This window comes from Chiloscyllium plagiosum, unplaced genomic scaffold (assembly GCF_037043375.1).
Source record: "Chiloscyllium plagiosum isolate Xiang-an unplaced genomic scaffold, Cpla_swu_hap1 HiC_scaffold_2, whole genome shotgun sequence".
Taxonomy (NCBI): Eukaryota; Metazoa; Chordata; class Chondrichthyes; order Orectolobiformes; family Hemiscylliidae; genus Chiloscyllium; species Chiloscyllium plagiosum.
Window position 1 is genome coordinate 69,087,522 of NW_028270140.1, and position 27,427 is coordinate 69,114,948.

General features: G+C 42.5%; 1 protein-coding gene across 6 annotated transcripts in view; it reads right to left on the reverse strand.

Moving 5' to 3' along the window:
- LOC122561322 (solute carrier family 28 member 3-like) overlaps positions 1-27,427 on the reverse strand; it is a 228,942-nt gene that overhangs the window by 74,007 nt on the left and 127,508 nt on the right. For 5 of the 6 annotated variants that reach the window (XM_087997568.1, XM_043713029.2, XM_087997569.1 and 2 more), the window contains 3 exons: positions 22,200-22,280; positions 20,781-20,861; positions 5,066-5,191 (listed from right to left, as the gene is read on the reverse strand). In XM_087997568.1, the coding sequence (XP_087853694.1) occupies positions 5,066-5,191; positions 20,781-20,861; positions 22,200-22,280 (288 nt within the window). The remainder of the gene's footprint in view (positions 1-5,065; positions 5,192-20,780; positions 20,862-22,199; positions 22,281-27,427) is intronic. The other variant, XM_087997563.1, reaches the window with a different exon arrangement.

Consider the following 27,427-nt stretch of genomic DNA (forward strand, 5'->3'; position numbering starts at 1 on the left):
TGCATTGAACTCCACCTTGCCCAGAAGCATATTAAAGACTTAGTTGCAGGAGGAAGCTTCAACAAAGCAGAGATTTATTTTCAACAAGGCTGGTCCTCACGATCTTTTCCCATGTTTCTCAGAGATGTAGATATCCAAGCAATGGAACAACTCCCTCACCAATAGTAGGCCAAGAACAGCAAGATCAGAACTAAGAAAATGCACCTTACAACTACATCCTCTATCAGCACAGATTCAATACCTCATTGCACCCTCACACACCTCAGATGAACTGCTACTAAGTCATAAGCAATGCACTAGTAGCAGAGGCAACTGTGGGCAGTCCTCTACAGAGCATGGAGGTCACAGTTGTTCTCAGCTGGTCACAGATGGGAGTATCAAAGTGAAAGAAAACATGCCCCTTAATGGGCTGTCAGTATACCTTTAACAAAGTGAGTAAGTGCTATTGATGAATTGGGTGGTATCTTTGGATCACTCCCTGTGATATATGCCTGTGCCAGGAATACCATTCCAGTGAGTACCAGTCTTTTCATCGCCTGGTCACCTTGGTTCCTTTGACTGTGAGAACTTGAATATTCAGTGCACTGTCAGAGATAGTTCTTTTATAAGTAACTGGAGATAACATCAGAATTAATTTTGCATCTCATTACAATGGTCACAGCACCCATTCTAAGCACACAAATCTGAACAGCCCATGTTCATGAGATCAGAACTTTAAGCAATGAAGGCATGTTTCTCAGGTACAAAGCTCATCATGCAAAGCAGCCCTACGCTACTTTAGAACTATAGCAACTTTATACTAATAGTAGCATACCCAAACATTTTACATGCTGCTGGGAAATTATTCATTCAACGGATGTGGGCTTAACTGGCTGAGCCACATTTATTATCCATCTCTCATTGCCCTTAAGATGATCGTAGTGAGCTGCCTTCTTGAACTGCTGTAGTCCACTTGGTGTATATATCCACAACGCTACTAGAAAGGGAGTTCTAAGATTTTGACCGAGTAACACTAAAGGAATGATGATATATTTCCAGGGCAGGGAGGTGTCTGGCTTGGAGAGGTACTTGAAGTTGGTTGTGTTCCCGTGTATCTGCTTCCCTTGCTCTTCCGAGATGGTAGTGAGAATGGGTTGGAAGGTGCTGTCTAAGGACCTTAAACATCAGCAGTACATCTTGAAGATCAGTGGTTTCCAAACCTTTGAAGCACACAATCAAATTTTGAATTTAAGAGCAACCTCAGTATCTACCCCTAAGAAAGTAAGACCACAAAACATAGAAACAGAAGTAGACCATTGGCCCATCAAGGTCACTCTGCCATTCAATGAGAGCATGGCTGATCTAATAATCCTCAACTCCATTTTTCTGCTTTACCTCCATCACCTTTTATTTCTCAAGTGATCAGAAATCTGTCTATCTTGGCCTTGAATAGACTAAATGACCCACTTTCGGTGGCCCTCTATGGTAAAGAATTCCACACTTTATTCCCCTAAACTCCAGTGAGTACTTACCCAACTGAATGAACCTTTCCTATGTGAAAATCACTTCATGCACAGCATTGACCTAGTGCATCTTGTCTGAATTGCCTGTGTATCTTACCTTTGATAAGGGAACTAAAACTGTACACAGTAATGAAGGTGTAATCTCAACAATGTATTGTACAGACTTAGCAAAACCTTTCTATTTTTACAGTTCATTCACTTTGAAATGAAATCCAACGTACCATTAGCCTTCCCTATTACCCAAGGTACTTGCATACTTGCTTTTTCTGATTCATGCACTACAGCTCCAAACCCATGTGTTCTGCAGTTTTCTGTAGTCTTTCCCTATTTAGGGAATATTCAGCACTTCTATTCATTCATGCCAAAAAGCATAACCCCACATTTTCCCACATTATATTCCATCTGTCAAACTTTTGCCCATTTGCCTATCTTGTCTATATCCCTCTGTAAATTCTTTATGCCATCTCCACTACTTGCCTTCCCACCTATTTTTGTACCTTGGTAATGTTCTTAGCACAACCATCTTCAGCTGCTTCAACAATGACCTTCCCTCCATCATAAGGTCAGAAGTGGCAATGTTCAGCAACACTTGCAACTCTCAGATATTGAAACAATCCATATTCAAATGCAAAAATATCTGGACGATATCCAGACAAGTGGTAAGAAACATTAGTGCCACACAAATGATAGGTAATAACCATTGCCCCTTGACATTTAACTGTATCACTCTTATTGAAAACCCCATTATCAATATTCTGGGAGTTACCACTGACCAGACTAGTCATGTAAGTACTATGGCTACAACAGTAGATCAGAAGTTAGGAATCTTACACTCATCTCCTGATTCATTACATTACATTTACATTACATTACATTACAGTGTGGAAACAGGCCCTTCGGCCCAACAAGTCCACACCAACCCGCCGAAGCGCAACCCACCCATACCCCTTACCTAACCCTACGGGCAATTTAGCATGGCCTGCACATCTTTGAACTGTGGGAGGAAACCGGAGCACCCGGAGGAAACCCACGCAGACACGGGGAGAATGTGCAAACTCCACACAGTCAGTCGCCTGAGGCGGGAATTGAACCCGGGTCTCCGGCGCTGTGAGGCAGCAGTGCTAACCACTGTGCCACCGTGCCGCCCACAGGCAGCAGTAAAGCCTGTCCTCAAAGCCTATCCAGTGCCAACAAGGCACTAGTCAGGAGTGTGGCAGAATACTCCCCACTTTCCTGGAGTGCAGCTCTGATAACTCTCAAGAACCAGGACAAAGCAGCTGCTTGACTGGCACCATATCTACAAAAAAATCAACCCCTCCACCACTGATGCCCAAAGGCACAGTGTGTAAAGTCCACACAAAGTCCATTTCCTGAGAGATTGAGTCCCATAGTCACCTTAGCCTCATTTAAAGTCAGTTGGGGAAGACGTAGGAGGTGGCAGGCCACATCTCCAAATTTCTTCAGCGCCTCTACCCCATTCCAGAAAATGTAGCTCATGGAATCGGTAATTAGGGAACACAGTTTGGAGTAGGTATTGACAGTAATGATTATAGACACCCCAGTATTAAACTAAACAAAATGCCTATTATTTCAGAATGATAGAACTGTTACAGCTCAAAAGGAGGCTGTTAAGTCCATCGTATCTTTGCTGGCTGTCCAAATGATTGGATTACTTAGTACATCCAATACTGGAGTTTGAACAAGCAAACTATTAGCCTAGTAACAATCAAGAGAGCTGATGGTGAGACCAAGCTGGGTTATAAGTGTGCATGTGAAAAGCATCATTGCTCCTTCAAATGATGTCACCAAAGACCTGCATTTAGGTAAGAAATGGAAGGAGGCCAAGGATAGATCATTGTAAGACATCAGAGGTGATAACTCGAAGTTGGAAGAAAAGTATTTGCAAGTGATGCTCTTGCTATGATTGATAAAGAAGAATAGAACAAGGTGAGATTAGTTCCACCAACCAGGTTAACAATGTAGAGATATTGGAGGACGATGAAGTATTTCTTCTTGAAATTCAATGGCATTACCATTGCTGAATGCCCTGCCATCAACATCCTTGGTTAACCACTGACCAAACATTTAGTTGGACCAGTCACATAAATACTGTGGCAACTGTGGCAACAAGACCAAGACAGAAGCTGCGAATTTTGTGGTGAACAACCAACTCCCCAAAGTCCTTTTTTGCATCCTCATGACTCATGAAAAATACTTCCCATTTCTTGGATGAATATAACTCCCATAACTCTTAAGCAACCCTCAACCAACCAAAGCATGCCTGACATGTCAGCCATCAATTTAATTAAACTCATTCTCCACCAACAGATTATATGTTATCTATAATAATTCATCATGGCACCTATTTAATCCACAGTTTCCATTGTTTAGGAAAGAAAACTAAAGCAAGCACATGGGAGTGCAGCCATCTGCAACATCCCCTTTGAATCATACACGACACTGACTTTGAAAAATGTTACAATTTCTCAACACTTCTGGGTTTAAATTTTGGAATTCCCTATCTTTCATATGTAAGTACGATTTGGAGGAGCTGGTGTTGGACTGGGGTGGGCAAAGTTAAAAATCACCATAAGACCATAAGACCATAAGACATAGGAGTGGAAGCATTTCAGCTCCACTTACCAGCGTTCTCCCCGTAGCCCTTAATTCCTCGAGACAACAAGAATCTATCAATCTCGGCCTTGAAGACATTTAGCGTCCCGGCTTCCACTGCACTCCGTGGCAATGAATTCCACAGGCCCACCACTCTCTGGCTGAAGAAATGCCTCCGCATTTCTGTTCTGAAATGACCCCCTCTAATTCTAAGGCTGTGTCCACGGGTCCTAGTCTCCTCGTTTAACTGAAACAATTTCCTAGCATCCACCTTTTCCAAGCCATGTATTATTTTGTACGTCTCTGTTAAGTCTCCCCTTAATCTTCTAAACTCCAACGAATACAATCCCAGTATCCTCAGCCGTTCCTCATATGTTAGACCTGTCATTCCAGGGATCATCCGTGTGAATCTCCGCTGGACACGTTCAGTGCCAGTATGTCCTTCCTGAGGTGTGGGGACCAAAACTGGACACAGTACTCCAAATGGGGCCTAACCAGAGCTTTATAAAGTCTTACTAGTACAACTAAGACACCAGGCCATAGTACAACAGGTTTATTTGGAAGCACTAACTTTCAAAGTGCTGCTTCTTCATCAGGTGATTGTGGAGCAAGACCATAACACCATATGGAAGTACAGTATACTAAATACCACACCTTTCTCCTGAGTAGTAGGGAGTTCCCTGTCTGTACTGAGCTCCTTGCAGAAACTTGTGTTACTTAGACATTGCTCTTTACTGAAGAAACTAGGTCAAGGTTGGAAGCTGAAGCAGAGTTCTGGCCCTTTTCCAATGCAAGGAGGATAACTCAGTCCTTTAGTCTATAAGCCATATTAAAACGAGGAAAAGTTGTTTTATTCCAAATTATCTGAGGTATTAAAAGAAAACACAATCTTAACAGAACAGAAAGCTTCTATTTTGTAACTCATTTAGCAGACTATGTCAATCACTCACCCCAAATGAAATATATGCCCCCAGGACAGATCCTGCAATGGTAGCAAATCCACTAGTCATTACAGAGTGTATTTCAGATTTTGTAAGATCCTTCAGATATGGACGAATGAGCAGTGGGGATTCAGTCTACGCAGAATATAGGACAAAAGAAAACATTTCAGAATCTGACATCAAAACACTTTACAAAAGTACATTTTTATCTTACAACAGGAATTACTAATTATAGAAACATATTTTGTCAGATTTCATTAAAATAAAGAAGATTTTGAAATGAAGCTCACATTCTTGACTACCTATGACTCTGATGTTAATCTTGTCAGCTATCTCACAACCCCGAAACAAAACAAGTCTAGAAATTGCAACAGTAAACAAGATGAAAACAGCTGCAAACTGTAGTTAAAGTAAGTTGGAGATTCTATGAGAGGAGGCACATTATTCTTGACTCAAAAATTACTGCAAACTTTAAAGTTTGTGCACTTTCCATGAAAGCTGTCCTGATAAGCAGATTTTCTGTAACTCATGATATTTCTGCAACATGGGAGAAAATGTTAAAAGATCTAAGAAGTAAGATGGTGCTGTTCCAGTTATGTTTTAAATCTAGTTTGTATTACAGAAACGTATAGAAGCATATTTCAGGAGTGTTATGGAATATCATCCAATTGCCTGGATTATACAACTCCAATAACATTCAAACTCAATACCATCCAGAACAAAGCATTCCATTTTAGTGCCACCATTCACCATCATCAGTATTCACACCCCACCATCACTGGCATATGGTGGCAGAAGTATGCACCATCTGCAGGATGAACTGAAGCAACTCAAGCTCCTTTAGCAGCACCACTCCCACAAAGAAAATCAAGGTTAGCCTATGTATGAGAACACTGTCACTTAGAAGTAACCCCCCACCCCCCAAAAACCACGTACCATTCATACATGGAACTATATCACTGTCATTCGCTGTCACTGGGAAAAAATTCTGGAACTCTGACAGCATCGTGGATGTACCAATGCATTAAATGTAGCACAACAATTCAAGAGGACAACTAACCACCACTTCCTCAACTGCAATTATATGTGGACAATTAATGCTGGGCTAGCCAGCAGTGTCCATACCCCATGAAAAGGGTGGCATGGTGGCTCAGTGGTTAGCACTGCTGCCTCATAGCATCAGCGACCCAGATTCAATTCCCACCTCAAGTGACTGTCTAAATGGAGTTTACACATTCTCCCCGTGTCTGTGTGGGTTTCCTCCGGGTGCTCAGGTTTCCTTCCACAATCCAAAGATGTGCAGGTTAGATGAATTAGCCGTGCTAAATAGCCCATAGTGTTAGATGTATTAGTCAGTGGGAAATGGGTGTGGGTGAGTTACTCTTCGGACGGCCGGTGTGGATTTTTTGGGCTGAATGGTCTGTTTCCACACTGTAGATAATCTCAAAACAATACCATAGGAGTATATCTGAAGGTGCATAGGGAGTATTCTATTCTTTTGAGTAAATGACATATGGAGTTGTACCAAGGAGCATGCAAGGAAAATTTAATATTATTTATCTGAAATCTTTAATGAATAATGGTGCCTCCACAGACGTTAAGACGATCACTGGAAGAGGACATAATGAATAAGAAATCAGGGCTAATACTTAACATGAAGAAGATTACCCAGTCCACCAGTCAGGGAGTCAGAAGCAACACTACAGCCTTTAGTTCCTGTAATGAAGTCCAGATTCTCTGACAGGCAATTAATTACCTGAAGTCATGACTTCTAGCAGGATGCAGCCTCTACAAGAACTGCCAGGAGTGTGGATGCTGCTTTGATTGCAGCCGATCTGGGACCAGCGATGATTTTGGAAGCCCATTTTGAAAGTCAGAGTTCATCAGGGCCTTTCTGATTAATCAAAAGTTCTGCATCTCCTGTTGCAGTCTCTTCCAGCCATTGAAATTGGGAAAGTAGAAATATCTAGATTCGTATGCATATTGACCAGGTGTATGATCCAACAGAGAGCAGCAGCAAGACAGCACTGAGGAGCATTCTGGGAGAAATCAGCTCAGTCACCAGGACTGAACAGCAGACTGCATAAGAACCTCTCTCCCCACCTATGATAAGAAGGAGGAAGAGCATCAAACACAGAATGGCAAGGAGATGTCAGCTCAGTCATCATGACTGAACAATGGATTACAGAATAACCAGGTGTCAAAAAGATACAAAAACTTGCAGAAGGGCACTTGACCTGAATGCTCGTAGTATTCAAAACAAGATAAATGACTTGATGGTATAAATCTTTGCTACTGGTATGATTTAGTGGCTATTACAGAGTCATGGTCGTAGGGTGGTCATGACTGGGAGTTAGATATCTAAGTGTATCAGATTACTTGAGAGAAGTCCAACAAACTCCCAGTCAACATCGGCACCTCCACATCATTATTAGCACAGATATTTAAGGATGATATCAGGGTTGTAGTGAGAAATTACATAGATTTTATGGAGTAAAAGACTGAATCAATGTTGGTGGAAATTAGAAATAGTAAGGGGGAAAAGCCACTGATATGTGTAGTCTATAGGCCCACTGGGACAGGCAATAAACAAAGACCTAACTGATTATGTAAAAACAGTACAATAATTATCATGGGAGATTTTAATCTTTATGTTGATTAGTCAAACTACGTCAGTCAAAGTAGCCTTGAGGACTTCATAGAATGTGCCTGTGATAATTTCCTCAAACAGTATTTAGAGTCATAGACATGTACAGCACGGAAATAGACCCTTCGGTCCAACCTGTCCATGCCGACCAGGTATCCCAATCCAATCTAGTCCCACCTGCCAGCAACCGGCCCATATCCCTCCAAACCCTTCCTATTCATATACCCATCCAAATGCCTTTTAAATATTGTAATTGTACTAACCTCCACCACTTCCTCTGGCAGCTCATTCCATACACGTACCACCCACTGCGTGAAAAAGTTGCCCCTTAGGTCTCTTTTGTATCTTTCCCCTCTCACTGTAAACCTCTGCCCTCTAGTTCTGGACTCACCCACCCAAGGGAAAAGACTTTGCCTATTTATCCTACCCATGCTCCTCATGATTTTATAAACCTCTATAATGTCACCCCTCAGCCTTTGACGCTCCAGTGAAAACAGCCCCAGCCTATTCAACCTCTCCTTATAGCTCAAATCCTCCAACCCTGGCAACATCCTTGTAAATCTTTTCTGAACCCTTTCAAGTTTCACAACATCTTCCCAATAGGAAGACCAGAATTGCACGCAATATTCCAACAGTGGCCTTACCAATGTCCTGTACAACTGCAACATGACCTCCCAACTCCTGTACTCAATACTCTGAGGAATGCATACCAAATGCTGCCTTCATTATGCTATCTACCTGAGACTCCCATTTCAAGGAGCAAATGCTGTGTGGGGAGTGATTGCTGGGCCTCTTACTGAGATATTTGTATCATCAATACTCACAGGTAAGGTGCCAGAAGACTGGAGGTTGGCTAACGTGGTGCCACTGTTTAGGAAAGGTGGTAAGGACAAGCCAGGGAACTATAGACCAGTGAGCCTGATGTCGGTTGTGGGCAAGTTGTTGGAGGCAATCCTGAGGGACAGAATGTACTTGTATTTGGAAAGACAAGGACTGATTAGGGATAGTCAACATGGCTTTGTGCGTAGGAAAGCCACGGATAAAGTATAAAGAAAAGTAAGATGAATTATGAAAGTAACCTAGCTCAAAATATAAAAAACAGATAGCAAAAGTTTCTCCAAATATACAAAATGAAAAAGAGTGACTAAGGTAAACTAGATAACAAAAGACAATAGGTGCAGTAGTAGGCCATTTGGCCCTTCGAGCCAGCACCACCATTCATTATGATCATGGCTGATCATCTACAATCAGTATCCTGTTCCTGCCTTATTCCCATTACCATTAATTCCACTATCTTTAAGAACTCTATCCATCTCTTTCTTGAAAGTATCCAGAGACCTGGCTTCCACTACCTTCTGGGGCAGAGAATTCCATATGAAGGGGGATGAGAAGGGGAATTTAATGCGAAATGAGGAAATGGCCAAGGCATAGAACAGGTGTTTTGTGTCAGTCTTCACAGTGAAATACACAAATAATATGCTTATAATTGATGACAAGAAGGTTATGGCAGGTAAGGACCTAGAAATGATCATTATCACTAAAGAGGTAGTGTTGGGCAAGCTAATGGAGCTAAAGATAGACAAGTCTCCTAGCCCTGATGGAATGTATCCCAAGATATTAAAAGAGGTGACAAGGGAAATAGCAAATGCTCTTGTGGTAATTTACCAAAATTCCTTAGGTTCTGAGGTGGTTCCGACAGATTGGAAAATAACAAATGTGACATCACCGTTTAAAAGAGGAGGTAGTCAAAAGGCGGGTAACAATAGTTTAGCTTCTGTAGTGGGGAAAATCCTTGAATCTATTTTTTAAATTCAAAAATATACTTAATTAGTTAAAAAATCTTTGTATATATACATAGTCACAAATGCAGTCAGTTCTGTACAACAGCATATCAAGGAAACATAGACATCTCTTACATAAGCAAGATTATATTTACATACAGTTGACGCATTAGGAGGGTCGGAAAACTGAATGGATCCCCATTTAACTTCAGCAGAAAGACCTCAGACAGTGGCCTTTTCCCAATGCACCTTGGTGACAGCTGCCCCAAGCTTTAGTGTGTCCCTCAGGTCGTAGTCCTGGACATTGGAATGTGCCAGTCTGCAACACTAGGTTGAGGTCAACCCCTTATTCTGGAACACTAACAAGTTTCAGGCAAACCAAAGACTGTCTTCCACTGAATTTGATGGCCCTCCAGGCACAGTTTATGTTTGTTTTTGTGTGCGTCCTGGGGAACAAACCGCACAGCACAGAAACCTGCATCACAGTACTGCCCGGGACGAACCTCGCCAAAAACCACTGCATCTCTCTTCAGACTTCCTTTGCACATTCCAGAAGGATATGTGTGACAGTCTCAAACCTCCACAGCTGCTCCAAGGGCAGACTGACTGAGCGGACATGAAGGATCTCAGAAGTCGTGCCTTTCTCCCCACCAGCCAAGCGATGTCTTGGTGGTTGCTGGAAAGTTCTAGTGATGAGGCATTCTGCCAAATGACTTTGACAGTTTGCTTGAGGAACCACGTGGCAGAATCCATCCTCTCCTTTTTCCTGCAGGGTCTCGAGGATGCTGTATGCTGACCACTTCCTGATAGACCTGCTGTCAAAGGAGATTTTCTTTGCAAATTTCTCTATGAAGCACTACTTACAGCGTTCCGCTGCAAAGAGGCCAGTTCCATCCTTCGCAATATTGGGGACAGGTGGAACTTCAATACGTAGTGACACTTGGAGCTTGCGTACTGAGGATCTATGCACAACTTGATGCTGCGGCACACAAAGTGGCCATCAGGATGATGGCAGCACTGAGTACATTCTTTTCCCCCTTATCCAGAGTTTTGTACAAGGAGTCCCTGCAGACATGGTCCATCTTAGACGTTCAGGTGAAATGAAATGTGGCTTGGATGACTGCAACAGTGCAGTTTCTGGTAATGCGTCAGCCCTGCAGCATATACAACAAGAGACAGTGCTTCACACCTGATGACTAGGTTTTTAACCCACAATGGAGAGGTAGCAGTGCTCCTAAAGAAACAGTGTCTGCTTCACCATGGCAATGCACTACTCCCAAGATTTTGCATACTCCTCGGCCCACCAAACCATATATCCCTAGCACCTTCAGGTAATCTGTCCTGATGGTAAACAGGATATAGAATCTGTCAGCCTACTTCCCAAAGAATATGGCCTCGCTCTCGCTTCCCAAGGCTGGTTCAAACTGGTCACAGACACTCATGAGGCTGTGCGCCAACAGCGGATCTGACCAGAAAATAGTGACATCATCCATGTACAGGAAGGCTTTGACCTGCAGGCCTCCGCTACCTGGAAAAGGCATTTCTCTCAGGCTCGCATCCTTCGTGATGGACTCAGCAAAAAGCTCTATACAACACACAATATTTTAAAAAGAAATAGTGAGACATCTGGATAGAAATTGTCCCATTGGGCTGACAAAACATGGATTCACAAAGGCAAGTCATGTTTAACGAATTTACTGGGATCCTTTAAGAACCTTATGAGTCCTGTGGACAACAGGGAACCAGTGGATTTACAGAAGGCATTTGACAAAGCGCCACACAAAAGGATGTTGCATAAGATAAAGGTGCACTGTATTATGGGTAATGTATTGTCACATTTAGAAGATTGGCTAACTAACAGAAAGTAAAGAATGGGGATAAATGGATGTTTTCTGGTTTGTAGTCTGTGGCCAGTGGTACACCTCAGGGATCAGTGCTGGGTCCACAGTTGTTTACGATTTACATAGAAGGTTTAGAGTTGGGGACCGAGTGTAGTGTCAAAGGTTACAGATGACACTAAAATGAGTGGTAGAGCAAAGTGTGCAGAGGACACTGAAGTCTGCAGGGGGATACAGATAAGTGGGTGGACGAGGGTCTGGCAATGATGTGAGGTAAATGTGAGGTCATCCATTTTGATAGGAATAACAGCAAAATGAACTTCTATTTTACTGGTGAAAAAATGCAGCATGCTGCTGTGCAAAAGGACCTGGGTAACCTTGTGCATGGGTAACCTTGTGCATGGATCACAGCTGCAGCAGGTAATTAAGAAGACAAATGGAATATTGACCTTCATCGCTAGAGGGATGGGGATTAAAAATAGATAGGTAATGCTGCAGTTGTATAGGCGCTGATGAGGCCACACCTGAAGTACTGTGTACAGTTTTGGTCTCCTACTTGAGAAAGGATGTACTGGCACTGGAAGGTGTACAGAGGAGGTTTGTTAAGTTGATTCCAGAATTGAGGGGGTTGCCTTATGAGGAGAAATTGAGTAGGTAGAAACTAAACTTATTAAAATTTAAAAAAATAAGAGGGGATCTTATGGAAACATATAAAATTCTGAAGGGAATAGATAAGATAGAAGCAGGGAGGTTTCTACTAGCAGGTGAAATTAGAACTGGGGGTCATATCCTCAAAATAAGGGGCAGCAGTTTTAGGACTGAGCTGAGGAAGAACTTCTTCACCCAAAGGGTTGTGAATCTATGGAATTCCATGCCCAGAGATGCAGCTGAGACAAACTCATTGAATATTTGTAAGGCAATTGATAGATTTTTAACAGTAAAGGAATTAAGGGTTATGGTGAGCAAGCAGCTAAGTGGAACTGAGTCCACAAGAAGATCAACCATAATCTTACTGAGTGGCAGAACACCTTTGATGGGCCAGACAGCCTACTCCTGCTCTTATTTCTTATCTTCTTATGTTGCATAAGGTCACTTATCAAGATGCCATGATGGTGATGGAATGGTGTTTTAAGTCTCCCACATCAGTGCTGGGTTCACTGTGTAGAGGTTTGATGGCCCACTGTTCCTGGATGAGTGGCAGAGTGATATGTGTTGAGACTGTGTGGCCACTTTGTCATAATTAAAGTTCTTCAAGGGATTTGAACAAAGAACAGTGCAACACAGGAACAGGCCCTTCAGCCCATTAAGACTGCACAAATACATGATGCCTTTCGAAACTAAAAACCTTTTTTGCCTCAAAGCAGACGTTTTTTTAAACTAATTTACAGGTTGTGGGTATCGCTGACCATGCCAACTCCTCAGAAGGCAGTTAAGAGTCAACCACATTGCTGTGAGTCTGGAGTCACATGTAGGACAGGCTAGGGTAAAGATAGCAGCTTCCTTCCCTAAAGGACGTTGGTAAACTGTCAGTTGACAATGGATTCACGTCAACATTAGACTCTTAATTCCAGATTTTTTAAGAATTGAATTCAAATTCCACCATCTGCCATGGCAAGATTTGAACCCAGGTTCCCTGACAATTTCCTGGGTCTATAGATTAATAGTCCAGCAACAACACCATTAGGCCATCACCTCCCTCTATTCCTGTCTATACATATCTCTGTCAAGAGGCTTCTTAAATGTTACTATTATATCCACCTCCACTACATCCTCCAGCATATTCTAGGCACTTGCCACCTGACTCTCATATCAGTAACTGACGGTGGCTCAGTAGTTAGCACTGCCAACTCACAGCATCAATTCTGCCGTCAATGGATTGTCTGTGTTGAGTTTGCACATTCTCCCGTGAGTGTCTGTGTGGGTTTCCTCCCCAGCCAAAAAATGTCCAGCATAGGTGATTCAACCAAGCTAAATTGACCACAGCATCCAGGGAGATGCAGGCTAGATGAATTAGCCATAGAAAATGCGGACTATCGGGATGGGGGTGAGTCTGGGTGGAATGTCCTTTGGAAGGTTGGTATGGACCAGATGGCCAAATGATCTGCTTCCACACTAGAGGATTTTATGATCTCCTTTAAACTTACTCCCTTTTACCGTAAATCTATGTTCCCTAGAAATTAACATTTCTAACCTAGGGAAAAGACTCTGACTATACATCCTATCCATGCCTCTCACAACTTTGTAAACTCGTATCAGGTCGCCCCTTATCCTTTGACATTTCAGAGAAAACAAACCAAGTCTGTGTAATCCATTGTCATAGCTAATACCCTCCAAAACAGGCAGCATCGTGGTAAACTGTTTCTGTACCCTCTCCATATCCTCCACATCCTCCACATCTGGTAGTGTGGCGACCAGAACTGTACATGATATTCCAAATGTGGCCTAACGATAGTTCAAACAGCTACAATATGACTTGCCAATTTTTATACTCTGTGCTCTGATGGATGAAGGCATGCATGCCATATGCCTTGACCACCCCCAGCTAGTTGCATTGCCACTTTCAGAGAACTGTAGATCTGTACGCTTAGATATCTCTCTATATGTTGATGCTACTAAGGGTTCTGCCCTTTACTGTACATTTCTGTCCTGCGTTAGATCTTTATTTGTTTGAATTTGCAATGTTGAGATCTGAGAAAGGGGATTGACACCTCAGCAGAACTGCTGTGCTCACTTGCAGAACTGTGCTGTGAATTGCTGTATGTCCATTTGGTTAAGTGCAGGCATTTGCAGGAGGGAAGCAGCAAAAGGCTATTCCAGCTAAGTCCTCAAAGGTAGGTCTTCAAAGAAAGCGTGTAAAGATAGCAACAAATCTTAGAATGGGCTGGGAGGACACAAAGGAACTGTTCTTAACATGAACTCTCACAGGGCAATCACGCATCAGCCATCAGTTATATTAACAAAAGTACTCACAGGTAAACGTTTTTAACTGCCTGTTGAAGCACTGAAAATCATTGCTTCACCACTTATCAGCGTTCACAGTCACTTCCTGAAAACTCTCCCATTCAGCAAAGTAATAAAAGAATATCATTTAGGCAGGCCTTATAAAAGACTCGGAATTGGCTGATACACCTCCCCTGCTGACATGGTTTGTACCACAGATTGAGTCTTCACCATCCTTCAACACACCATCATTGCATTTCTAGCCTGTCTCCAACTCTACAAGTAAAAATATGGTGGGCAGGCATGACCGCTCAGAAGGCAGAATTGCAACATCGGGAAATTGTCTGATTCCTGACACCCATTTCAAAGCAGAAAATCCTGCTTCGGAAGAGCATGAAGGGGAGTTTCAGAGTTTGATAGGCAGATAGAATATAAGAAAATGCATAAATACATAAGGATGGGTAGAGGTAAGTTGGTGTGAGAAGTGATATGCCATAATAAGCTTGAGAGACAGATTCAAGGAGTTTGGTTGATACACATCAGGATGTTGTGAATTGTTCTCACCTTTCCTCCCCTACTTAGGTCATTGAACTGCTTCATGTTCTTTGTCCAGAATTGGCTTCTTACCCCATTGCTAAGAAACAGAACATCTCTTCGTGTCCTCAAAGCTCCCAGCACCATATCCAGGGAAGCAACTCTGAAATGAATGGCAATATTTCTTTGTCTCGATTCCATCCTGGCACTTGTTTTCTTTGCCTGTCAATTCCAAATTCTTTCAAATTGCATGTTCAGAATGTCCACTTAAATGCTGAAGTTGAAATCATACCATTCATCAGATTTCCTGATACAAATTGGTTAGGAACCCCAGAAATCATATAATAGTGAGTGGGTTAAAATACCAATGATAGTTATCGTGCACTTATGTCTGGAGTTCCCATGTGCTAGCAGTTCCCCTACTTTCAGTGCACCCCCAACTTAAAATTCAGTTCAGCGTCTATTGATAGAATAAATAGTTTAGATGAGGAATGGACAATAAGTGACAAACTATGCATGGAAACCAAATGATACGATAGTAGAACTGGACAATGACACTTTTGAGCAGAATTTAAGTTAACACCAAAATATGCCAAAAGGCACTCAAAGATTTCAATGTTCCTATCATGGAAGACAGCTTTGAACACAACACCAAACTCATAATAATACAAGGCAAAATCTTATTTTTTAAAAATGTGCTGACAAGGATAACTGCAGTCCAACGCAATCTCATGTGGTAAATCTCAGTGAGAAACAGTCAAAAATGCAGAATATAGTGCCAACTCCAGAATCTTTACAGACGCCCACAAAGTTCAGAAGACTCTTGATACACTCCTTAAGTATAATGAGGGCCGAGGAGATTTTTCTTGGTTTGTGTACAGGCAAGCTCGACCATTTAGGTACTGCAAATATCAAAAAATAGGGCATGTATAAACCTGAAAATGGTAAACATCCTATTTTCTTCCCAAAGAATCTAGTCTCAGAATCTAGTCATGAGCCCTAAAAAGGGTTCTTGCCCCCGATATACTTGTCAGTTATCCTAAAGGAGGATTAAACTATTTATAGAACCAAATTTGAAAGAAAATATTAACTCTCAATGTATTCTGCAAGAGGGTGGGCTTGGGGATTATTGGAATACCATGGGTAGTTGGTAACAAGGTAGGGTGTGAACAGACCAAGAGACAGAAGGAGAAATTTGAAGGTTCAAAATCAATTCTTAGAAATGTCTAGGAATGTGATCTTTGGTTCTCGAAGGCATGGGAATTTGAGTTATCAAGCCATCAGGGAAAACAGGCACAATCGAGTTGCTCTGCTGAAAATGCACAAGGACTTAAACTTAGTTCTGAGAAACTGATTAGGAAAACAATTTCTTCTCTTCCAATGAGAGATGATATCAAATGAAACTTCACGCTAGTTCAGTTGTCATTGCATGGAAATTGATCCCTAGAGAGGAGACGGAAGGCAACTGCTATCAGAAGACAAAAGTAAGATGTGGAAGTATCTACCAGGATCTTGTCCTGATATGCCAAGTTACTTAAAAAATTTAGGGCAACAGGAGTAGAGTCATATAGTCATAGAGATGTACAGCATGGAAACAGATCCTTCGGTCCAACCCGTCCATACCGACCAGATATCCCAACCCAATCTAGTCCCACCTGTCAGCACACGGCCCATATCCGTCCAAACCGTTCCTATTCATATACCCATCCAAATGCCTCTTAAATGTTGCAATTGTACCAGCCTCCAACACATCCTCTGGCAGCTCATTCCATACACGTACCTCCCTCTGCATGAAAAAGCTGCCCCTTAGGTCCCTTTTATATCTTTCCCCTCTCACCCTAAACCTATGCCCTCTAGTTCTGGACTCCCCAACCCCAGGGAAAAGACTTTGTCTATTTATCTTATCCATGCCCCTCATAATTTTGTAAACTTTTATAAGGTCACCCCTCAGCCTCCGACGCTCCAGGGAAAACAGCCCCAGCCTGTTCAGCCTCTCCCTGTAGCTCAAATCCTCCAACCCTGGCAACATCATTGTAAATCTTTTCTGAACCCTTTCAAGTTTCACAACATCCTTCCGACAGGAAGGAGACCAGAATTGGACACAATATTCCAACAGTGGCCTAACCAATGTCCTGTACAGACGCAACATGACCTCCCAACTCCTGTAATCAATACTCTGACCAAAAAAGGAAAGCATACCAAACGCCTCCTTCACTATCCTATCTACCTGCGACTCCACTTTCAAGGAGCTATGAACCTGCACTCCAAGGTCTCTTTGTTCAGCAACACTCCCTAGGACCTTACCATTAAGTGTATAAGTCCTGCTAAGATTTGCTTTCCCAAAATGCAGCACCTCACATTTATCTGAATTAAACTCTATCTACCACTTCTCAGCCCATTGGCCCATCTGGTCCAGATTCTGTTGTAATTTGAGGTAACCCTCTTCGCTGTCCACTACACCTCCAATTTTGGTGTCATCTGCAAACTTACTAACTGTACCTCTTATGCTCACATCCAAATCATTTAAGTAAATGACAAAAAGTAGAGGGCCCAGCACCAATCCTTGTGGCACTCCACTGGTCACAGGCCTCCAGTCTGAAAAACAACCCTCCACTACCACCCTCTGTCTTCTACCTTTGAGCCAGTTCTGTATCCAAATGTCTAGTTCTCCCTGTATTCCATGAAATCTAACCTTGCTAATCAGTCTCCCATGGGGAACTTTGTCGAAAGCCTTACTGAAGTCCATATAGATCACATCTACTGCTCTGCCCTCATCAATCCTCTTTGTTACTTCTTCAAAAAACTCAATCAAGTTTGTGAGACATGATTTCCCACGCACAAAGCCATGTAGACTATCCCGAATCAGTCCTTGCCTTTCCAAATACATGTACGTCCTGCTCCTCAGGATTCCCTCCAACAACTTGCCCACCACCGAGGTCAGGCTCGCCGGTCTATAGTGCCCTGGCTTGTCTTTACCGCCCTTCTTAAACAGTGGCACCATGTTTGCCAACTTCCAGTCTTCCGGCACCTCACCTGTGACTATCGATGATACAAATATCTCAGCAAGAGGCTCAGCAATCACTTCTCTAGCTTCCCACAGAGTTCTCGGGTACACCTGATCAGGTCCGGGGGATTTACCCACTTTTAACCGTTTCAAGACATCCAGCACTTCCTCCTCTGTAATCTGGACATTTTGCAAGATGTCATCATCTATTTCCCTACAGTCTATATCTTCCATATCCTTTTCCACAGTAAATACTGATGCAAAATATTCATTTAGTATCTCCCCCATTTTCTGTGGTTCCACGCAAAGGCCGCCTTGCTGATCTTTGAGGGGCCCTATTCTCTCCCTCGTTACCCTTTTGTCCTTAACATATTTGTAAAAACCCTTTGGATTCTCCTTAATTCTATTTGCCAAAGTTATCTCATGTCCCGGTTTTGCCCTCCTGATTTCCCTCTTAAGTATACTCCTACTTCCTTTATACTCTTCTAAGGATTCACTCGATCTATCCTGTCTATACCTGACATATGCTTCCTTCTTTTTCTTAACTGAACCCTCAATTTCTTTAGTCATCCAGCATTCCCTGTACCTACCAGCATTTCCTTTCACCCTGACAGGAATATACTTTCTCTGGATACTTGTTATCTCATTTCTGAAGGCTTCCCATTTTCCAGCTATCCCTTTACCTGCAAACATCTGCCTCCAATCAGCTTTCGAAAGTTCTTGCCTAATACCGTCAAAATTGGCCTTTCTCCAATTTAGAACTTCAACTTTGAGATCTGGTCTATCCTTTTCCATCACTATTTTAAAACGAATAGAATTATGGTCACTGCCCCAAAGTGCTCCCCCACTGACACCTCAGTCATCTGCCCTGCCTTATTTCCCAAGAGTAGGTCAAGTTTTGTACCTCCCCTAGTCGGTACATCCACATACTGAATCAGAAAATTGTCTTGTACACACTTAAGAAATTCCTCTCCATCTAAACCTTTAACACTATGGCAGTCCCAGTCGATGTTTGGAAAGATAAAATCTCCTACCATAACAACCCTATTATTCTTACAGATAGCTGAGATCTCCTTACAAGTTTGTTTCTCAATTTCCCTCTGACTATTGGGGGGTCTATAATACAATCCCAATAAGGTGATCATCCCTTTCTTATTTCTCAGTTTCACCCAAATAACTTCCCTGGATGTATTTCCGGGAAAATCGTCCCTCAGCATAGCTGTAATGCTATCCCTTATCAAAAATGCCACTCTTCCTCCTCTCTTGTCTCCCTTTCTATCCTTCCTGTAGCATTTGTATCCTGGAACATTAAGCTGCCAGTCCTGCCCATCCCTGAGCCATGTTTCTGTCATTGCTATGATATCCCAGTCCCATTTTCCTAACCATGCTCTGAGTTCATCTGCCTTCCCTGTTAGGCCCTTTGCATTGAAATAAATACAGTTTCATTTATGAGTCCTACCTTGTCCCTGCCTGCCCTGACTGTTTGACTCACTTCTGTTCTCAACTGTACCCATCTCAGATCAATCTCTTTCCTCACTATCTCCCTGGGTCCCACCCCCCCACCCCCCCCCCACCTTACTAGTTTAAATCCTCCCAAGCAATTCTAGCAAATTTCCCTGCCAGTATATTAGTCCCCTTCCAATTTAGGTGCAATCCGTCCTCCTTGTACAGGTCAATTCTACCCCAAAAGAGATTCCAATGAGCCAAAAATGTGAATCCTTCTCCCATACATCAGCTCCTCAGCCATGCATTCATCTGCTCTATCCTCCTATTCATGCCCTCACAAGCTCGTAGCACTAGGAGTAATCCAGATATTCCTACCCTTGAGGACTTCCTTTTTAAATTTCTGCCTAACTCTCTGTAATCTCCCTTCAGAGTCTCAACCTTCTCCCTTCCAATGTCGTTGGTTCCAATGTGAACAATGACCTCCTGCTGGCCCCTCTCCTCCGTGAGAACATTCTGCACCCTCTCTGAGACATCCTTGATCCTGGCACCAGGAAAACAACACACCATTCTGCTTTTTCTCTACTGGCCACAGAAACGTCTATCTGTACCTCGGACTACAGAGAATCCCCTAACACAATTGATCTCTTGGAAGCCGACGTACCCCTCGTTGCATTAGAGCCAGTCTCAACTTGGCTGTGCGTGCTACGTTCCCCTGAGAATCCATCACCCCCTACACTTTCCAAAACAGCATATCTGTTTGAAATGGGTATATCCACAAAAGACTCCTGCACTCGGTGCCGACCTCTCTCACCCTTCCAGGAGTTAACCCATCTGTGTGACTGTATCTGTGACTTCCCCCCCACTTCCTATAACTGCCATCCATCACATACTGTTGCTGTTGCAAATTCTCATCGCTTCTATCTGTCTCTCCAACCAATCCACTCGATCTGATAAGATTTGCATCAAACAGCATTTATGGCAGATATAATCCGCAGTAACCCTTAAACTCTCTTTAAACTCCCACATCTGACAAGAAGTACATATCACTGCAAAGGCCATTTTTGCTCCTTCACAGTCTACAGACCCAGAAAATAACACCGTCTTATTCCTCTACAAAAACTGCCCCAGGTTAAATTAATAGCTATGGATTATATTTTAAGTTTAATCAAGAGACTTATCTCCAAAAACATATAATCAAGAAAGAATCCACGAAGAAAACCTTTGACAGCTCCACTTCAGATTTGAGAAGAGTGACCAGCAAGTCCATGACAGGGCCTCATGCAGAGGCTGTATTTCCAACAACATTTTAAGATGCAAAGCCCTCTCAGGAGCAACTTGAACCAGGAATGAGAATGGGAAGTGATGACCTCAACTGGAATTAAAGGGAAGTTCAGGTCATTGTAGCTAAATCACAAATCCACTGCATTCTCTATGCCTGGTGCCAAATGGAGGTAGAGAAGAAATTGACCTTGCAATGCTTAAATTGGCAAGTTAACCAAAATTAACTCTACTTATTCATTTGAGCATTACTCACCTGTCCCACAAAAATGTTGCCTGCTGCCACCAATGACTCTGTGGGAGATGTATTCATGGACATTTGCATTATCCAGCCAATCTGAAAAATGGAAAACAGTCTAAAATATCTCCTGGAATTGGTACAAAGAAATTTAATCATTTTAGTTTTTTATTTCCTTGTGGGACATGGGTGGCATTGGCTGGCCACCATTTTTGCCCATCTCTAGCTGCCCTTGAGAAGGTGGTGCTGGTGAGTTACCTTCTTGAACTGCTGCTGTCTACATAATGTAGGTTGATCCACAATGCTGTCAGGAAGGGAACTCCAGGATTTCGATCAAGCAACAGTGAAAGAATGGCAACATTTTTCAAAGTCAGGATGGTGAGCAACTTGCAGGGGAATGTGCAGGTCATGGTGTTCTCAGGTATCTGCTGCCCTAGTGCTTCTATACGGAAGTGAATATGGGTTTGGAAGGTGGAGGACCACAAGTAATTAATGACTTTTAATGCAGAGCGTTTTGTAAAAATAGTTTTTGTAAATGTATCATTGACTTTATTTTTTAACAATTGATAGCTTTAGGCCTATGCAGAATTGAATATAATTCCTCCATTTGTTTAAATCAATTTGAATTATGATGATCCTTGTCACAGTATTGAATAGCGGTATTTTGAAAAAAAAGTATCAAAGCTTAAGTTCAAAGTTTGCAAAGTGTCAATGTGTTATTATAGTGACACATTCGTACCTAGATTTCATTTGAAGATTGCAGAAAGGTAGAAAACTGGGGTGTGATTTGGTGGAGGGGGCAAACGTTCTAGCACAATTCAAGCAATAACTTGAATAAGACCATCGGATTTAGGCACAAAGGAGAGAAAAAGGTAGAAAGATTTCAGGGACAAGGTCTTCTTTACATTTTTCAGCCATCCTCAAAGTGTGGATGGTGTACTTACATCTGAAGGTGGCATATGCAAAAAAAGCCGTGCAAATAAAGTGAAAAAGCTTTAACAAAATGTTTCAACTCATTTCCCTATTTGTAAAAAGAAACAGGCACTAAACTGCAAGCCAGTCCCACTTAGATAAAGGACTGAGCACTCTGTGAACCACCATCCAGAAGTTAAGTTCTATAAAGCCAGCAACATGACTGAGAGTAGGACTTTTTTTTGTCATTATTTGTGGAAAGAAATAACATCGCTACATCCAGTGATCATTCTCATTGTACATATCTTAAGCTTCGACAGCAACTTGATTCACATCATATTTCTGGGTACAGTCCTCTAACAAGGTCTAGCACATATACTGAAAACCTCAATTATGGTTCTTTCCACGTTGAAATGATCTACACTGATAAATGACCTGTCATCAGCCCACCCTAATGCATAGGAGTTTAGTGTGGGCAAATAGCCAAATTTTAAAAATAATTAAAAAGTGTTTTAATTTGCATACCTTCAAAATGAGCCATTGTATAAATCCAAGATAATACAATACGGAAATTGTTGTGCTGAAGAAAATCACTATTGGTAAAACCTAATAACAAAATAAAGTGCATTTGGTAAATTACACTATGGCTGAATTAATGTTTAGCAATGTAAATTGACAACTAATTAACTAAATAAATAATGCTAGACAGACATGGCAAGGATTTCAATATATCATGAATGCCGCACATGGGAATCTGTGGAAATGCAAAGCAATCGTGGAGAAGCATACTTGCAACCTGCGCAAGCTCAGCTCAGAGTAGCTGGTCTGGAATTTAAATTGAAAGCATTACGGGACATCATTAAGGGGTGAGTTTCCTGGATTGTGCCAGTAGGCAATCACACCCCTTAGATTTGGGAGAACTTTGGAGCTGATTCCTGATGAAGAGCTTATGCTCGAAACATTGACTCTTCTGCTCACCGGATGCTGCCTGACTGGCTGTGCTTTTCCAGCACCATATTTTTGAATCTGATCTCCAGCATCTGCAGTCCTCACTTTCTCCTAGAACATTAGAGCTGGTTAGTAGGGACAGCAGGGTATAACTGTGAATCAGACAGTTATGGGGATCTAGTATGTACTGCGGAGTGATTTAGAAATCCAAAGGATAAGGTTGAGGCCACTAAACTGTATACTAATGTGGGTAAAGTCAAACAGAGTAAGACAGGAAGCGACAGAGACATTAACATAAATTGTGCATTAGCAAATAAGATAATTGCAGGTAATAGAAGTTTTAAAAACGTCAAAGATTCCTTAGTTGAATGCTTGATGCACCTACAATATGAAAGATGAACTTGAGGAGCAAATAAAATCAATCTTACAGATATCGTTCCAAGTGATCAGTGCTGGGAGATAAATATTCTAGAGTATACAATATCTTAGAAAGAGATACAGAATGGCAAAGGAGGAAACTGTAGCCCTAAGAATAAAGAATGACATAAGGATATTAATAAGAAAAGATTTGGTCTTCGAGATCACGAAGCAGCATCAATATTAGTGGAAGACAGTGAGGTCTGCAGGTGCTGGAGATCAGATTTGAGAGTGTGTTGCTGGAAAAGCACAGCAGGTTAGGCAGCATCCGAGGAACAGGAAAATCAACATTTCAGGCCGGAGCCCTTCATCAGGAACGAGGCCTCATTCCTGATGAAGGGCGCTGGCCCGAAACACCGATTTTCCTGCTCCTTGGATGCTGCCTGATCTGCTGTGATTTTCCAGCAACACACTCTCAATTCAGTATTAGTGGAAGTTAGGAATCGAAGGGATCAGAAAACACTGTGGTGCAGGGAGTAGTTTGTGGACCTCCTGACAATAGTTTTACCATTGGCCAGAGCATTAAATGAGAAATTATTGGATTATGCAACAAAGGTAGTATTACAAATTAGCAAGTGTGATCAGAAGGAGAGTTTGTAGAATGTGTTTATGTCCATTTCCTGGAATAACATGTCATGGAATTGACAAAGGATAAAGCTGTCTTAGATCTTGATTATATTACGCGGCAGGGTTAATTGATAATGTCATTGTAAAAGAGTCACTAGAAAATAATGATCATTAAATAAAATCAAAAGTGACATACTGCAATCATAAATAATAACAAGAACAATGCCTCGGGATTCCTTAGTACTGTCTACTCCAAGGTTACTTCATATAAATATGCAGGGACCCCTCCAGTTTTACATGCCATAAGATTGGCTTTCTGGCCCATTTCATAAAAGGACCTGAGTCAATTGCACACCTTGCAAGTATGATGCTAAGATAGGGCACATCAAAAAATCCATCCTGTGAGACAATGGCTTCCTGGATCAGAATGAATCTCATTGTATAGCATGCAAACTCTTGAACTGGCTTTTTGCCACTACTTTAGGTCCTGAAAAGTACCCAATCTAACTTCAACCTCAAAAGTTTGACCAAGAGGCAACGTATCATCCGCCGTCATTTCCGTCACCTCCAAACGGACCCCACCACCAGGGATATATTTCCCTCCCCTCCCCTATCAGCGTTCTGAAAAGACCACTCCCTCTGTGACTCCCTCGTCAGGTCTACACCCCCGACCAACCCAACCTCCATTCCCGGCACCTTCCCCTGCAACCGCAAGAAATGCAAAACTTGCGCCCACACCTCCCCCCTTACTTCCCTCCAAGGCCCCAAGGGACACTTCCATATCCGCCACAAATTCACCTGCACCTCAACACACATCATCTATTGCATCCGCTGCACCCGATGTGGCCTCCTCTATATTGGGGAGACAGGCCGCCTACTTGCGGAACGTTTCAGAGAACACCTCTGGGACACCCGGACCAACCAACCCAACCACCCCGTAGCCCAACACTTTAACTCCCCCTCCCACTCCACCAAGGACATGCAGGTCCTTGGACTCCTCCATCGCCAGACCATGGCAACATGACGGTTGGAGGAAGAGCACCTCATCTTCTGCCTGGGAACCCTCCAACCACAAGGGATGAACTCAGATTTTTCCAGTTTCCTCATTTCCCCTCCCCCACCTTGTCTCAGTCAAATCCCTCGAACTCAGCACCGCCTTCCTAACTTGCAATCTTTTTCTTGACCTCTCCGCCCCCACCCCACTCCGGCCTATCACCCTCACCTTGACCTCCCTCCACCTATCACAATTCCAACGCCCCTCCCCCAAGTCCCTCCTCCCTACCTTTTATCTTAGCCTGCTGGACACACTTTCCTCATTCCTGAAGAAGGGCTTATGCCCGAAATGTCGATTCTCCTGTTCCTTGGATGCATCCCAAAGACTAGCAGCTTGTATCATACAGAATGTCTCTTCAGCTATTCTCAAAAAGCAAGATACTGATCATACCTAATCAGCCCATTCATGCAAAACTCAAAACACTGTGTCCAACATTAGATATGAATCTGGAAAATAACTTTTGAGTGTGTTAAGAATTATGCTGACAACGAAAGTAAGATTATCAGTTGGACTTGTAGCATAGCTCGCTTGTGCATATGGAGCTACATATATTAGGACTCATAGCCAAGTTCTTCGGAAACAGAAATAATGTGTACTGACATTGTGCTTGTTTCATCATAACAAAAAAGGGAACAGGCATTCTCAGGACAATGTCAATCAGAGCCAGTCTGCCTGGTTTGAATTTAAACAAGTTTGGTAGTTAACTGTGAGTAATAATCTAACTGCTGCATTCTCCAGTGTATCATCTCTACCCTAATCGAGTCTACTTGCCAACTAATAAGCACGATCTTCTCATATAAGAAAATGTTTTCTCCTTTTACATCAATATTCCTGATAATGTGCTAAAACATGCAAAGACAAACAAAATGTGTCTTTTTTCAACAATACGCAAGGTCGATGCTATCAAATAGCTATAAACAAGAATGTTTAACTCAAACATTACTAAAAAGAAACATGAAATCAAAACTTTAATTTTATACGAATCAGGACCTGCCATGCAAGAATTCAAACGTGGAAAAGCAATACACCAATTTACAACATAAGGAGAAACTGCAGATTGCTTGCACCATGGTTGGCATGGAGATGAAACAGGAACCATTAACCATCAATCTCAGCTTACTGAAAAAAGTTCAGAACATGCAGGTAAACTCTGATTGGCTAAGATGTTTCCAAAGGGAGTACAGCAGGGATTGAGGTTCTCCATTTGTTGGGAGTGAACAAGACTCACGATTGGTGTGTTGCCTCCCAACTGCCATGATGTCTCAGATCGTACATTTGGTGTCCTGAAGGGAGAGGGTGACCAGTCTCAAATCGTTGTCCATGTAGGTACCAATGATATAGGTAGAAAGAGGGATAGGGATGTAACACAGGATTTCAGGGAGCTAGGGTGGAAGCTGAGAGATAGAACAAACAGAGTTGTTATCTCTGGTTTGTTACCCGTGCCACGTGATAGCGAGGCAAGGAATAGGGAGAAATATCAGCTGAACACGTGGCTGCAAGGGTGGTGCAGGAGGGAGGGTTTCAGGTTCTTGGATAATTGGGGCTCATTCTGGGGAAGGTGGGACTTGTACAAACAGGACAGTCTTCACTTGAACCAGAGGAGTACTAATATCCTGGTGGGAAATTTGCTGGTGCTATTCGAGTGGGTTGAAACTAGCTCAGCAGAGGGATGGGAACCGGATGTGTAGTCGCAGTGCCCAAGAGGATGAGAGTAGGAAGGTCAGGGACAGGATTTCAGGGTCACAGGAATGAGATGGCAGACGGTGGTTTGAAGTGTGTTTACTTCAACGCCAGAAGTATCCGAAATAAGGTAGGTGAGCTTGCTGCAAGGATAGGTACCTGGGACTTCGATGTTGTGGCCATTTCGGAGACATGGATAGAGCAGGGTGAGGAATGGAAGTTGCAGGTTCCAGGGTTTAGATCTTTCATTAAGAACAAGCAAGGCGGTAAGAGGGGGAGATGTGGCCTTGTCAGTCAAGGATAGTATAACAGTGGCTGAGAGAACTTTTGATGAGGAGTCGTCTACTGAGGTAGTGTGGGCTGAGGTTAGAAACAGGAGAGGAGAGGTCACACTGCTTGGAGTTTTTTATAGGCCTCCGCAGAGTTCCAGGGAGGTGGAAGCGAGGATTAGCAAAATTATTCTGGGTAGGAGTGAAAGGAACAGGATGTTCATTATGGGGGACTTTAACTTCCCCAACATTGACTGGAAATGCTGTAGCTCGAGTACGTCGGATGGATGTGGTTTTGTCCAATGTGTACAGGAGGGTTTCCTCACACAGTATGTCGAAGGGCCAACAAGAGGGGAGGCCACACTGGATCTGGTGCTTGGTAATGAACCTGGCCAGGTATTTGATTTAGTTGTAGGTGAGCACTTTGGAGAGAGTGACCATAATTCAGTTACGTTTAGTTTAGCGATGGAAAGGTATAGGTACATGCCACAGGTCAAGAGTTATCAATGGGACAAGGGCAATTATAATGCGATTAGGCAAGAATTAAGATGCATAAAATGTGGTAGAAAAATGCAAGGGATGCAGACAATGGAATTGTGGAGCTGGTTTAAGGAACACATTTTGCGTGTCCTTGATAGGTTTGCCCCTGTCAGGCAGGGAGGAAGTGATAAGGTAAGAGAACCATGGTTTACAACAGAAATTACATCTATTGTTACGAAGAAGAAGGAGGCTTATGTGTTGATGAGGCAAGATGGTTCAGATGAGACGATGGAGAGTTACAGATCAGCTTGGAAGGATTTAAGGAGAGAGTTAAGAAA